The 15,378-nt window shown below is 52.0% G+C and overlaps 1 protein-coding gene across 2 annotated transcripts; it reads left to right on the forward strand.

The window, feature by feature from the left end:
* The first annotated feature begins 388 nt into the window (after positions 1-388).
* Positions 389-2,111, forward strand: HES4 (hes family bHLH transcription factor 4). 2 transcript variants are annotated; one of them, XM_064470188.1, is made up of 4 exons: positions 389-680; positions 781-876; positions 966-1,053; positions 1,210-2,111. In XM_064470188.1, exons 1-4 carry the CDS (start codon positions 498-500, stop codon positions 1,788-1,790), a joined length of 948 nt encoding a protein of 315 aa, XP_064326258.1. In that variant the 5' UTR covers positions 389-497; the 3' UTR covers positions 1,791-2,111. The 2 variants fall into 2 exon arrangements, with proteins under 2 accessions (XP_064326258.1, XP_064326259.1); XM_064470189.1 differs by having other exon boundaries at positions 390-608.
* The last annotated feature ends 13,267 nt before the right edge of the window (positions 2,112-15,378 follow it).

Genomic DNA, 15,378 nt, shown 5'->3' on the forward strand with positions numbered 1-15,378 from the left:
GCGGTCCCCCACCCCCCGAGTTAGGACGGCGGTGTCCGGGTAAGCCCCCCCCCCCCGAGGTAGAGTGGCGGGGCCCGAGGCAGCCCCCTCCCCCCCCCCCGGTGAGAGCGGCGGGGCCGGGGGCAGCCCCCCCCCCCTGCGGTTACAGCGGCGGTGCCCGGGGCAGCCCCGCCCGCCTTCCCCCCACGTGGCCGCGCACCCGGCGGCCGCCGACGCGGGGGCGGGCCGTGGTGTATGACGGACAGGCGTAATAGTCAGGAACCGACCAATGGGAGAGCGGACGGCGCGGCGGTCGGGCCCAGACCGGGCTCTGATTGGTTGCCGCGAGTGTGGGAACGGCCGCGGCGGCGGTTTCACACGAATGGGGAGCCGGCGGCGGGTATAAAGGCGCGGGGCGCCGTCCGCCGGTACTGCCGGTCCCGCCGCGCGCCGTCGCTGCCGCACGCGCCCCGCGCCCGCCGCCCCACGCGCCCGCCCGCCCTCCCGCCAGCCGCGCCATGCCCGCCGATACGGGCATGGAGAAACCGACCGCTTCCCCCATCGCGGGGGCACCGGCCAACGCCAGCCACACGCCGGACAAACCGCGGAGTGCTAGCGAGCACCGGAAGGTAAATGGCGGGTGCCGATCGGGGAGCAGCAGCGGCGATGCTGGATGGCGGCGAGCCCGCGGCCGTGCTGAGGTCGGTGATGGGGATGGGGTGGGGGGACCGAGGCGAGGGGGAGGGGGGGCGCGCCCGGGCTGGCCCGGTGGGAGCTCACCGTCCTCCGCTCTCCCCACAGTCCTCCAAGCCCATCATGGAGAAACGGCGCCGGGCGCGGATCAACGAGAGCCTGGGGCAGCTGAAGACCCTCATCCTGGACGCGCTGAAGAAGGACGTAAGTGGGGCGGGAGGGGAGGGGGCTCCGGGGGGTCCGGCGGCCGGCCGCCCGCGGGCAGCCCTGACGGCCCCGGTCTCCTCCCGCAGAGCTCCCGGCACTCCAAGCTGGAGAAGGCGGACATCCTGGAGATGACCGTCAAACACCTGCGAAACCTGCAGCGGGCACAGATGACGGGTAAGTGCAACCTCCCTGCTCGGGGGGGGGGGACACCGGCTCCGGACCGGGGGGCTGGGGACCGGGGGCGGGGGACCGGGGGCGGGGGACGGCGGACCGGCTGCAAGGAACCCGGCTCCTGACCTGCAAGCTCACCTGCCGCCCTCTGTCCTCCAGCCGCTCTCAGCGCCGACCCCACCGTCCTTGGCAAGTACCGGGCTGGATTCAACGAGTGCATGAACGAGGTGACAAGGTTCCTGTCCACCTGCGAAGGGGTGAACACCGACGTGCGTACCCGACTCCTCAGTCACCTCTCGGCTTGCCTGGGTCAGATCGTGGCCATGAACTACCCGCCGCCGCCGCCGTCCAGCCAGCCCGCACATCTGGCGCAGCAGCCTCTGCACGTCCAGCTGCCCCCCGCAGCAGCCGGAGCTGTGCCCGTGCCCTGCAAACTGAACCCTGCTGAAGCCCTGTCCCCCAAAGTCTACGGGGGCTTCCAGCTCGTCCCTGCTACCGACGGCCAGTTTGCTTTTCTCATCCCGAACCCGGCTTTCCCTCCCAGCTCCGGACCAGTTATTCCCCTGTACGCCAACGCCAACGTGCCGGTGTCCGCAGGCAGCGGCTCGGGGAACGCGGCCGCCACCCCGTCAGCATCCCCGGTGCAGGGCTTGACATCATTTGGGGGCAGCATTGTTTCGGCGTCCCAGGCGGGAAGTCCCATCGGAGAGCGCAGTGAATCGGTGTGGAGGCCTTGGTGACTTGCCTAAAGCGATTTCCAACCCCCTCTACCCCCCACCCCCCCCACCCCCCCCAAAAAAAAAACAACCAACCAAACTCTTCTGTTGGCTCCGTTGTATGGAGCCCTGTTTTATGTTTGGGTTTTTTAAGCAGATTTAAACAGAAAGGAAAAAAGGACCTTACTATGAACATGCTATTTATTATTTTCAGAGGTTGGGATCTCGACTTGTATTTTTACTCCTTTAAAATGCCTTTATTTGAGATACTTTTTTTAAAAAAAAAATAAATGAGAAATAGTTTTGTAACAAATATTCAAAAGTATAATGCCAAAGTTGTTTGTATCCCATTTGTCTGTGTGTGTGTTTGCGTGCCTGTGTTGAAGACTTCCAAAAAAAAAAAAAAAAGAAAAAAATGCAGGTGTTAAAATAAATAAACTCTTTGAAATAGATATAATTTTTCACCCCCCTTCCTTTCATTTTGTTGGGTGAAAGTGGGCAGGGACAAGCTCACCCTGTGCGTGCAACCCCCTCGAAGTAGGAGTGAACTTTATGGCCTTAAATAAGGCTGTTGGAAGGGATTCCTGTGAAAAAGAGTTGGGGGGGGGGGAAGGTGATGGGGTTGGGGGGGGGTGGCAGCGTTCTGTGTCCCCTGAGAGCTTTGGAAGCATCGTGTTCCCACTCGGAAGAAACAGATTCCAAAACCAACCTGCAACCGAAGGAAATGCTCGGTGCCTGCTCAGAGAGCTCCTGAAATAACGTGGCTCTCAAGATTTCGCTCCTTGCCATAGGGATTGCGAGTGTGGGGGTGGTGTGCGCGCAAAAGTTACTATCTCGCCTACAAAAGAGGCAAGAGAGTCTGTGCCTATTGTGAGGAGGGTAATTAGAAGGTATAAAGGGTCTCATCGAGTATGCAGCGGGCTCTTTGGGAAGTTGGGAACCCTATTGAAACGCCTGGGAACTCGGAGCTGAGGGTTAATGTGTGTCTTTTTTTTTCTCGCCACTCTCATTGACAGGGCCAGATAGACTCTGATACTCAATGCTGTTGTAAATTCAATTGCCTGGCCTCACAATGCCTACCTCATAAAAGAGAATAACTCGGGGTTGTGGCTTTTTTTTTTTTTTTTTTTTCCAGTAAGCAGGGGAACTGAGGAAAAGACAGTTTTGCCACCCATTCTGACTCACCCCCAGTACTTGAATCCTGGCCAAGTGGAAGCAATTGCAGCCTCACACACAGAGAATTAACCACTTCCAATTGTCACCAATTAATAAGGCCGTGGTGTGGAGAAAGACCATTAAGAGTGAATGCACAGTATGGAAGGGAAAGCTTTGTGTGCTTCGCTCCAAATTTATGAGGTGGGGCTATCCTGTAATCTTGGAGAGCGAAGCCAACAGATGACATGTGTGCATGCCACAGCCACGTCTAAAGGTATAGCCCATCTCGGCGGGGCTTCCTCGGTCCTTGAGTCCGTGGGATCCTCACAGGCAAAGCCGATTCTCCTGCCCCCTCCTCCTCCTCCCCGAGACCTAGGGGTTTTCCTGGCAGTCAGGCTAGGTGGGTTGGGTCGCGGTGGGACTGGCAGCCTTTCACAGTTCAGGGAATGACTTGATGTTTGCAGAACATCCAATTAATTCACCAGGCCTAGGGATTTTTTTAGAATGGAAATGCAATTTCATCTTTCAAGGTCTCGTTCTATTAGCAATCAGCTTGCAGCTTCTGTGAGAACAAGGCATTGTGTATGTGTGTGCTGGCAGGTATCCACTTCTGAAGGCTTCATGAGATTTCAGCCAAGGTTAGATACAGGCGCGCAGGCTGCATGGAGCCTGGTGCCGATCCAGTCCAGCAATCCTGCTGCACCAAAGTGTGGGCAATCGATCAACGCTGAAAGTCCTCCATCGCACAACCAGAACGAGGTATCCATTTGAATCAGGAGGTTCCCAGGAGGATTTGTTATGCAATCACACACATAAAATCATGTTACAGCAATTCTCTTCCATCCCCCACAGCCAGTTACTACCCCTCCTCTTCTGTCTGAAGAAGGCTTGGAAGAGCAGATGAAAGCCTGCCTGTCGCCTGCGTGTAACTGTATACCTCCCCGGGGCAGCACCGTGTCTCTGGCCCTGTCCCTCACTGCCCAGTCCCCTCCAGATCATCCCTACATTCAGCAAATTTCTTTTATTGACAAGGTACCCGGGCCAAAAGGGAGACTGCCGACCGCCGAGTTCAGGCACAGAAAAATCTCTTTTCTGAGTGGGTTTTGAATGATTGCAGCAGTGCAAACATGACACATGCCGTGGCGTTCCTCTGGGATGCTCGTGTCCCAGCGCGAGAGAAGCAGTCACTGCTCTGCCTCTGAAGAGAGACCCTGAGATGCAAGCACTGTCATTTCAGCCTCCATATAAACACTGCGGTGAGGGAGCAGAGCCCCAGAGCTCAGCACCCTACTTTTATGCCCAGCACTGCCACCTGCTCTTTCTTTTGGCCTCAGGCAAGTCATAGACTTCTCCGGGCCTAGGTCCAGTGGTACAGAAGCTGGACATGAGGTGCATGGCACCAATAAACTTGCATGCCAGAAGCTCAAAATCCTTCTGCAGCAAGAGACGTTGTTGCCCTTAACTCCAGTCTGCTTCAGAAGACGTACAACTCGGGTTCAATCACTGTGTCTGCCCTTGGGTTGTACCCAGACCCTGTACTTCCGCAACTGCTCTTCTGGCTCTGCCAGGCTCTGCCTGTACAATTGGGTGGCTGCCACGGTCCTTCAAGGCTTTCTGTACAGCCACTTTTCCAGATCATAATAAATTTGGTCTTATCCCTTTAAAGGTGCAGTAAAAGAGCAAAGTGTGCCGCTGCTGAAAGGTAAAAGTCCAAAGGGATGGGACACAGCTCCAAAGCGATAATGGTTAGGCAGAACGCAGGCAGCCAGAAGTCCTTGGCTGTAATGGCATGAGCTGGGCGTGGTGGAGCAAGGCGAGGTGGGAGGAAGACGGCAGTGAAACCCAGCTAGCCTGTGATGCCTTCCTCTTCTGAACTTCTGAACTGCAACAGCTCTACCCTGTTCCAAGGGGGAAGATACAGGGATGGCTGTTAACCAGCCAGCAGAAAGCTAACCAGGGCAGGGAATTTATTCCAGCTGCAAAACCCAGTTTAGCAGTAGTTCAGCCATGTCTTCACAGCACTGTGGCCCCAACAGGCACCCCCTAAGAAGTACTGTTCAGTTGCAAGGAAAGAGTCCCCCACAAGGCCCCAGGCGAGAAGCAAAGCCCCTTCCAGCTCTGGGCTGGCCCAGTTCACCAGCTGGCAAAGAACAACCTGGGAAAAGCACCCGAGGCTTCAGCTGAAGTCTTTTCCCTCCCCATCTCCTGCCCCGGTGCTTTTGTGTTCTTCTGCTCAGAAGTTTCCCAGAGAGGAATTTTTCTGGGGTTATCCTCCCGCCTGCACTCTGCTCCCTGCCTCACACAGCTGTTTCCTCGCCCTCCAACTACAGCTACATCTCCTTCTCTGCTGCTGCTTAGCTTAGTTTTCCTTCCCCGCCCGGGAGGGAGTGATGCAGCCCGCAGCATCGGGCAGGCCCGGCGCCAGCACCAGTGCAGGAGGAACTGGGGGCGAGGGGGGGCCAAAGGCCGTGGGGTACAGGGCTGAGAGCTGCTCGTCCCTCCCTTTCCGCGTGGGGTCTTGCCCCTCGTCCTGTCCCATTCCAGCAGCAGCCCTGCTGGAAGGCGGCCAAGGGCTGCGTGAGGGACCCGGCGCCGTTTCCGAGGGGCAGGGAGGGGCTCCAGGGTTGTCTCCCCATTATTCCACAGCCGGCCTGCCACTGGTCAGGGAGAGGGAGACACAGGCATCCCCAAACCCCTCGACCCTGGCGGCCAAGGCAGGCAGGCCGGCGCACACCGCCTCGTCCTTTCGGGTCGTGCATCCCTGAGACCCTCCGAGGGGAGGGAGTGGTTCCTCTGGCTCAATGGATGCAGCCAGATTTACTCAGGCTGTTAAGTTGATTAATTGAAATGAAGTTCCTCCAGAGAATCGGCGTGTTCTTTGAGGTCAGGGTCACAACACTGAGACGCTTAATCAGATCTTTCCATTTAGCCCCTCTTAGGCAGGCTGGAATGCAGGCTCTTTCAAAGCCAGGCGGTTGGCGCCAAATTTCTGCTCTGCTATCTTGCCTCTTCCATTACATTTAACCAGCACATCCATCATTATGAAATAAAACCCAACTCTACAAATCCAGCTCAGGTGATCTCCCCGCAACCAAAGCCGGTAGGTAAAAATAAAAAAGAAAACCAAACCCTCCGTCTAAGTTTGATATTGCTGTTGTTTCAAAAAGCGACACAGAATGGTGCAGAAAGGGGAACTGTCACTCTAAGTCGGTCCTTTCGGAGGAAGGGGCAGATGTTTCTGTGTGGATAACAAATTCCTTTATCTGACTGAAGCATTTCTCTGGGGAAGGTGGAGGAGGTTATTATAAGGTTACCCTGAACTATTGTTAAAGAAAGAGTTTTTCGTTGCAATTCAAGAGCCCATCATATTCCCCAGAGATAAATCACTCCTGTATGGTTATGGAACAGCTCTTGCGCAAGAGACGAGCCAGATCCCACAGATCCCACACGCATCAAAAGCACTGGAAGCTTGTCCATTGAATAACTGATTGGCCAGAAGTTGGCATATCCAAATAGCATGTATGCTTCTGTGGAGCTCTTCCATTCCTACTTCAGTCCCTGTGACAGAAGGATGTGTCTTACAACCAAATGCATTGATTGAAAATAATGCAATTGTTCCTATTTCTTTATTCTATCAGATGATGTGGGGCCTGTATCGACATTGTGCTGTATAGCAAGACGTTTATAATTTCAGTGGCAGGATTAAAAGTGCAATATATGGGCGTCGTATCTTTAGGCAGAGCTGCGTAAGCAATTAGGGAACCCCCCCCAGATCTTAGTGATGCCGGCTGGTATGGGGGGGCGGGGTGTCCCTGGAAACCTCCCAACCCTTTCCCATTCACTACTCTAAAGTTCAAGGCAACAGCCATGAAGCGTAGTCTGTATCGCAGACACCTATGAGATGTGGACCTTTACCAGTCCCAGCCAGGCTGTGCAGGACTAACAGGGCTTTAAAGGAAGTCTGATCTTAAAGATGTCTTAAAGAAGTTTGAAGAACTGCTGAGTTTTGCTCTTTAAAAATCAACCACTTTAAGGCAACTTAAACTGAACAGCAACATTAAAAGTGTCATTCCGTGATAAAGTACCAGTCCTTCGTGTAAGTTTTTAAAGCCTTGGAAGTCTGTTTTCAGCTTTAGTTTTTAGCAAGTCCAATCCCACTGGGCTCCTCCGCCAGTTGGAGAGGAGCTCCCACCCCACTGGGCTGGCCACAAACCGGGCGGGAAATGGCAAAACTCCCGGCTCCTCCGCAAGTGTTTCAACTGGAGAAGGTTGCTTTACATCCTTTCAAGCCAGCTGTCTTACTTCAGAGATAGCACAGAAAAGTCTGTGGGGTATGTAGGAATGTATTCCACAGTCATTTTCTACCAGTAACTACCCTGTTGTTTATACTTCTTGCACAGTGAAAAAATCGACCTTATTATTCCTTACCGGATCAGACAGCAAACAACTCACATCTGCCTTTGCACTTCTTTCTATTTTCTGATTTTATATTATCAGACAGCTCTGGGTGAGCCATCCTTTCTTTCCCAAACTAGGCCTTTCTGGCTACTTGCAAGACCATACACATCTGGATGTATCTGTTGCCCATGCAGGGATGAGCAGTTTTTCTTTCTGCCTGTTCGAACAGCAGAACTTTTCTGAGGCAAATATTTGTAAACAGACTTGTTTTCAAAGAAGAGAAAGTTTTCAAGGCCGAAACATAAAAATAGACTGCAGCAGATGGAAAGAAGGCATGAGAATCCACGCAGGTTGAACAAAGGCCTAAGTCAGGGTCTCTGAGCAGCGAGTATTTTTTTGACGGTGTTTGGGTGCTAAAACAGCTGACAAATACTGAGTGCAGAGGCTCTGCGACCAATTGCCCGTGCCTTATGGAGCGACTGGGGCAGGTGAGGAGCTGTTGAGCAGCGTGGGTGGGATGGTGTGAAGGCAAAAGCTTTCCCCAGACATCTAAAATCAATTAGCAGCATTTAGATATATTTAACTCTGTTTCTGAAAGCAGGCAGATCTTGGTTTACAGTTTTCTCATTAAGGCTGTTTACATATCTAGAGATTTTGTTCTCTCCCCCAGGTCTGGAGAAGATAAAACAAGTATGAAGTACTCTGCTCACAACAGGACCATTGCTAGAGCGCAGATTTCCCCTGGGAAGACAAAGGAGCATCAGTTTGGAGGCAGTGGGTCAAATTCTGATCTTGTGGTTGATATAATTGAGTTTAGAACCTCTCCCCTTATATAGGAGGAGGACAAAAATTATAGCAAAGGTCCACCTTCTCTTTGTGAATCATAAAATCGAGTGCTGACCAACCGTGACGCGCTGTACGTATTGCAGTATTTTTCACAAGAGCAACAGTGTAAGCCATAGTGACCCACCCAGATCTAGTCAGAACATGGGCATTCTGCATCCTTGCTGTTCCCCTTCCATGTCCCCTATAACCTTCTTCCCCTGATGCCATGTAACGTGAGGGAGGCTGCGCTCAGGGCTGAGCTGCTTGCGTTCTGTAGGGTCCCCTCTTGTATCCTCCAGTCCATCTGCATCCTCGGTCCTGGGGCCAGAGGTGAAGTGAGAATGTGGAACAAGTCCAGACGCTAGCAGCAAAGGCAGTGACGTGTTACTGCTGCTGTTATCTGCATGTGGCGTGTTAGCATCAACTTAAACCTCCAGTCGAGGAATGGGACCCTGCTCCGCAAGACACTGACACCCAAAGAAATTAGAGAGGATGTGAAGAATGATCAAGTAATTTTTTTAGCATGTTTTGCTTTGTGAACAGCTTTTCCCACTCTTAAGTCCAAACGGGAATTATCTTTCCACCACTGCTGACCATCAAAAGCTTCGTTGCTTGCTTTGCGTAACGACTTTGGAAAGACAACAGCGTAGAACTGTACACAAAAGCTATGAGATGACACAAACCGCTCTTTAAGATTCAAACACACTAAGACACATCTACTGCCTGGTTATTTTTAGTGGGGACCAAAGTGCAGTGACCTGGCTGTGAGAAGAGTAAATTCAACTGCCTTGGAGCAACTCGACTCGATTGGAAAGAGCAAGCTGTTAGAAACGATCCTGGCTGGTGATTGTTTCACCTACCAATGTGACCTGTGCTTCAGACCTCGCTGTCTTCCCCCCTCCTGCCAAAGTGGACTATCCTTCAGCTCCAGCGTGTTTACAAGTCTTGAAGTGCCCTGGCCCCTGGCTAGAGGAGAACTGAAGCTGACTGTGCTCCTTGCACACATGCAATTCTGGAGGCACAAGGTCAGCCCACTAGCAAGAGACACAGCGACATCCTTTAGAAGCTTTTTCTTCGTTCCCATTGCCATTCGCTTACTACTGTTAAAATAGCTGACAACATGTGTTAATATAAGGCAAGGTAATGTGACCCTGCTGAAAATGGAGGTCTGCTCTCAGAGGAGTGTGACTCAGTCCCACGGCTATGGATCTTGCTTGCGTCCTGCAAGCAAGAAGGGTACTTAATTAAAAATAGGCAGCCCAGAAAACACACAAGTAGAAAGATTTGTTTCCATAATTTCTTTCTCTATACATGGCCTTAGAGGGGTAGGACTTTAAGTGGCTCAGTCTGGAGGGAAAAACAAAGTGCTACTTAATGCATCACGCAGCTGTGGTATGGACACGAAACGGGCTATCGCCTGCAAACAGTGGCACCAGAGCTGCTCCCCGGGTCCACGCTACCTGTGCGTGCTCTTGACCTCCAGTACAGCCGTGCCGTCAGTGAAAGCTGCCCTGGGCGTTCTGCAGCGTGAGAGAGCCCAGACAACTGTGTAGTCCGGAGAAGTGGTGTCCTGTAAATTCACACCCGTGCCGGTAACGCGTGTGTGCATCCCTACCCCGAGCTAGGTAACCGGGCACGGCTGAAATATCGGCGCCGCTCGCAGGAGGTGGGTTAGCTTTACTCTGACTACCAGTAGGGCAGCAAGCCCAGGATCCTGGCTGCGTATTCAGTGGCTGAAACTCAGGCTGTCGTGGCTTTACTGTTTACATCCAAGCTAATAGGCTAAAGCTAGCTCGTGTATTCCAGACACATTCCTGCAGATTTGTTCCCCAAGAACCAGGCTGCTACACGCTGTTGAGGTCCTTCTGGCTGCTTCGCTGAAAACATACCAAATGGGAGCTGGATCACTCCAATAGCAGTCAGAGAATTAGTCCAATTTTCTAGATGCGAGTTGCTATTTGGAGTTTGTCTGGTCTGAGGTCAGATATTGGTGACATTAGTCCCATCCTAGGTGAGATGCAAGTTTTATGAAAAGATATGGATCGATGTCTGGCTTGGGATGGATAACTCTGCTTTCAGCAGGGAAACTGGCAGCTCACTTTTTTGTGTCTAATGGTTCGTGTGGCGGCTACGAGGTAGAAAGGGCCCAGTCTTACTGAATTACTGATCGTGGCTTTGAAGGCAGATTCCGCTCAAGATAAATTGAGCTCTTGTACCTTAACTTTTATCCTAAATGCTCTCAAGACTGTGGGATTCTCTCTGAGCTCTAAGGTTTCAGCAGCTTTTGCTGGGAAATCTCAGAGGACCAGTTGGAGAGACGTTATGCCCTGCTGTCGGAGAATTGATTTCCCACATCGACTGATTCGTCATTAAGAGCAAAGCTCTCAAGCGCAGAGTCCTACTGCTCTGAAGCAGAGCAGGGCAAGAGTTCAGACTGTTGGTTGGGCCAGGGTTTGAGGTACCTTTCCCTGCAGCGCAGGGCTGTGCCAGGAAAGGTACCCCCTGCTGTTAGTTTTCCACACAACTCCCTCTTTGCAGAAGGCACAGGGGCTCAAGCCGCCTACTCTCTGTTGGCTCCTTGCACCCTTGGGCAATTACTTTACCTCCTCAGAAGCAGGAGGCACCGATGTCTACAGTATTCCCGTGGTTAGCCCGTGGAAAAGGTGTCAGGCAAAATGCACTCAGCCAGAGGGTGCGTTGCAGACTGGCCCTTTGTTTTCAGTAGGGACCAAGTCCTGTCAGCATCAGGTCTCTGGTCCCTGGAGCCACGAGTCCTGCATGAAAGAAGCTGCTGAAGAATGGGTGGATGCCTCACCTTCTGCAAAGGAAGGTTACTTATCCATTTTGTGTCCCAGGGCAATGCCTCTCTGCAATGCTATTTTAATTTGCGGCGAATGCGTAATGGTTGCAGCGTGGTGGCTGAAATCAATACAGCAATCAGGTGCCCCCCACTCAGCGACTGGGACCACAAGTGCTTTGCCAGAGGTGTCCGCCTTGCTCTGCGAGAACATGCAAATGGCTTCTCTAGAAAGGTGACAAGGGATCTCTGCCAGGCTGAAATTACTGTGGATTAGCGAGCGCCCGCCTTGTCGTGTTCCTGCAGCGCTTGCAGCAATTTAAAAGGCACAGGGTCTCGCAGACTGAGCGCTTCTGTGGCACAAGCAAAGGGGTTTCATACCGGGCCTGGTTTTAGCGGCGCTGTGCACGTTAAGCACGGTATGCAAGGCACAGAGCACCGCTCTCCTCAGCCCCAGGGGGGACAGCGTAGCTTTGCCTGCTGCTGTCGGCAGGTCTAGCACTGATTTGTAGTTTACGGCCAGCTCCTGCGTATCTGTCCGGCAAGAAGCCTGCCATACCGACGGCCTTCTGAATGAACGGCTGCTCACTGAGCGGGGAAGCCAGGGTAGGAAGGGAGTAAGAGCGTGACTGACAGCCAATGCCCAGGGCAGTACAGACCAGGGCATTCTCCTCTCCACGACCTGCTGTGGGGGCCGAGAGCCCTCGAGAGCAAGGGAAGTGCATGGGCTGAGGTGAATTTCAGCCTCTGACCCATTTGCTCTTCTTTCCCAGCCCCTGTCTATCTCTTTATCTGTCCCTCTATTTACCTACCTAGCTGCCCATCCGTCTGTATTTATGCATCTAATAGATATACATGGGATTTCATAAAAACTCACCCTTATTCAGCGTTCAGCCGTGTTTGACTAGAGTGTTTGGAAAAGTGTCGAGTATATTTTTCCTCCCCTCCACCTCACCGGAAAGCCATGCATCCAGATTTGGTAGCTTTCAAAATGTAGCAGATCAAAGTGTTTGTGAATGTTATTTTTAAGTGGAGTAGAGCAGAATTCTAAAGCCAGTTGTGGATTTAATTCTGCATTTGCTGGGTTTAAACTTCTCCTGAGCCAAATGAAGTTGCTAAGATCGAGTTGCGAGTATAAACCTCACTAATTACAGGCCAAATAAACTTTTGGGTCTCTTCACCAGGAAATCAAAACATGAGGGTCGTGTAGGGTGAAGGAAGCTAATTTTATTATTGCCTTTAATATCTCTTCAATACACAGTGTTCTAAGCTGATCACTAAGTTCATAAACTAATGTGTGTTTGGCTTCCAAAGGTATCTCCATGGTCCAATCCCATCCTGGGGTCACAAAAAGGTCCAGATATAGGTTGCACTTCTCTGTTGTATCCAAGCAGGGATGCAGACAGAGATGCCTCCCAGGTACTGTGCAAGAGGCTAATACATGTTAGTGCAAAAATTCCACTGGCTTTAGCAAGAATGAAGATCCAGCCCAGAGTCACCAGTATGATAAAATGGGTAGAAAAGTTTGCAGAGGAGCTGAGATCAATCTCTTCCTGATATTCACACGAAATAATATTTATGGTAAAAAAAAGAAAAATAAGCTTAAAACAAATTATTTAACAAGTCACTGTATTTTCTTATCACTTGAAACTTTAACTGTGGACGTAGACTTGTGACTGATTCATTCCCCAGTTCTCGCTCTGTTTCACATGCAGTTATTCTCAGGGGAGAACTGCCCTACTAACATTTATCGGGTCCTGAAACATGCACCTCTTTGGGATCATATTGCACTGAAGGCCTGACTCAAAGTTTATCAAGATTAACTGGAGTCTTTCCATTCCACTGATTTCTATGGCCGTTGAACTAGGATATGAAATCAATTAAGTGGTAACCCAAACTTTCATTCAGAACCCATCCCGACTTTCTTTTGGCTGACAAGTGTGGGTCACTCTCTACTTACCATTTCCTTTTCCCACACAGGAAAGGAAGATTTGGGCCGGTTCTTATGGAAAATAAGAAAGCAAGAAGCCAAAGGAGAGCTCTCACAGTCTGTGTAAAAATTTGCTAAGCCACCGTATCTCGGGGCTTTCTAATGAAAGGCCTTCAGAGGTCTGCTCCTCTGCAGTGATTTTCTTGCCCTACTCTGTTTCTTTGTGAACCTGCTGCCTCAAATTTGTTCAGAAGAGTTAGGACAGAAATGGATATAGCCTGTTTTCATTTGCTGACCCTCCAGGATTTGTCTGACCAAGGTCCATCAGCCTCCCCTCCCTTCCACTGTCAAATCCTGTATCTCAGCTTAACAGGGATGCAGAAGAACGCGTGTGTCTGAGACTAGCTGAAAAATGATTTGTTCGAACCATCTCATAATATATGGATGATGGAAGTCTCCCACTGATGACCTGTCAGGCAGCACTCCAGCACTGGGTGCTGGATGGGATGACACATTCACAGATAACAAACTTTGCTGTCAATCACTTGTGTTGTTAGACATGGACTTGATGTGACAGCTATGGCTAACAACAGTTTTGATTGACGTGTATACGAATTGCAGAATATGGAATGTGAATAGAAACAGGACTCATCTCCAACTGGACATAGCCCTTGTGCATTTTAAAACCCAGGGCAAAAAGCAAGCAAGTTTTAAAGTATCGTGGGCAGAGCACCTTGCCGTAATGCTGCACTGGCATTCACTTTGATTACCTGTTGGGGAACATTAAGCTCATTGCTTTCTGTTAGGACTGCTTCATCGTAGTTGCTAACAGCATCCTGATGGAAAATCCAAGTGCCGTAGGTGGTAGGCAGACTAGCACCAGCCCAGTGTCGTTGTACGGCAGTCCTGTGCTGACATTGCAGGCTGCTGCAATATGCAGTGTTCCTCACGTCAAGTCACCCGATAATGAGCTGTCTCCTAATCTCAGTGCTTAGCCTCAGGACTGGCTGGTTTCTCAAAAACTGAAGCAGCCATCCCTCTCCACCGTGGAGGGCAGGGGACCCTTCTGGTGCCTTCTGCCACACTTACTTTTGGATGCGGTGCAGTGCTGCTTCTTTGCACCTGTGCCTCTGTCTGACTTCCCTGTCTGGGGCCGGCTGTATGGCCAAGGGTCCCCAACTTGGAGAGCACGTAATTCTCTAGAGCAACAGACCCCACTGCTTCTTTGTGGCACCGGAGCTGGTACCTGAGCAAACACAGCTCAAGAACTCCATCTGAAGCTTTAGGTTAAGGCGGGAAGCATAAGGCCAGAAAGGATGGACATGGACCACCAACTAAAGCAACTTCTGCACTTCTGGCTGGCAATAGCCCAAATGCTCAGCCTCGCCTGGCTGCCACTTCCTAAAGTCCCACTCAGAGAATGCATTTCTTCAATCTCACAGGGCTGACGCTTTGCAGGGCTTGCTCTATGCTTTCCTGCTCCTGTCCTCTCTGCTGCCTTTCCTCTCCTTTCTGAACCCTCTCAGTTATTTTAGGCGAGTGACGGAATCCAGACAGGTCTGTCTCCCAGGAGGGGAGCAGAGGGCGGTGGAGCAAGGCAAAGGAGGGGAAGTCAGCTGGTGAATCAACAGCAGGCCAAGGCATGCTCTGGGACGTGGCTTCAGGGAAGTTATTCATCTTGTAATTCACCCTTGGGTTCTCTTGGCCTCATTTTCCCATCGCTAGGTCTATTATTTCAGTCATTGTGAAGGTATCCTGTCGGAGCTGTCAGGCTGGGAGTGGCCCACCTCCCCGCTGACAGAGGGCAGAAGGCATGGGAAAGTGTCAGCCTGCCAAGATTGCACGCTCGGAGCAGAGGCTGCTCGCCTCACGCTGGAAACTTGCCGGTGGCAGATTGTTAATGTCATTACAACACTTACACAGGAGCAGCAGGTTTCGCCTATCAACCTGCTGCAGGCAGACGAGAAGGAGAACGGGGAGGGGGGGCAGGGGGGAGGGAGCGGGCGTCCAGCGAGGAAAGGCGGCCGTCGCTCGAGTGTCCGCAGAGCTGGAGCTAGCAGCCGTGTGCCTTCTGCCGGCTGCCGGGTAGTTCAGCCGGATCCACCCGGACCTCACGCGGAGGCATCTGGGGCAGAAGCCCATTAGAAATGCAGCAGGTGCTGTGTGGAAGGAGCACGGGGTGGGTTGTCTGGGCTGGCTTCCCCAGCACACCTGTGTCTCTGCGAGTGCTGAAACAAGCCTCAAACGGAAGAGAGGCAAAGGCACCGGGCTTCCTCGGGGCGCGTGGGATGGCTGGGTGCTCTCCCCACCGCCTTTGTGGCGGGTAGATCCATTCACACCCTGCCGGCTGTCAGGGCCGTGCTGCAGGGAAGGCCGGGAGCGCTCTCCCCACGGGGTGAGCCAGGTCGGGCTGGTGCTGAGCACCTGAGCCTCTTTCTGCAAGGGATGCAGGAGTCCAGGCTGCTCAGGAGGCTGCTACAACCGAATATCCGTCCTCTAAACCAACA

The sequence above is a fragment of the Phalacrocorax carbo genome, chromosome 20 (assembly GCF_963921805.1).
Source record: "Phalacrocorax carbo chromosome 20, bPhaCar2.1, whole genome shotgun sequence".
Taxonomy (NCBI): Eukaryota; Metazoa; Chordata; class Aves; order Suliformes; family Phalacrocoracidae; genus Phalacrocorax; species Phalacrocorax carbo.

Bases quoted from the DNA above. Each gene is read 5' to 3' on its own strand.
- HES4 (XM_064470188.1), top strand. From the start codon at position 498: ATGCCCGCCGATACGGGCATGGAGAAACCGACCGCTTCCCCCATCGCG. The intron at 681-780 runs GTCGGTGATGGG...CTCTCCCCACAG, and splicing joins GAGCCCGCGGCCGTGCTGAG to TCCTCCAAGCCCATCATGGA. The intron at 877-965 runs GTAAGTGGGGCG...CTCCTCCCGCAG, and splicing joins TGGACGCGCTGAAGAAGGAC to AGCTCCCGGCACTCCAAGCT.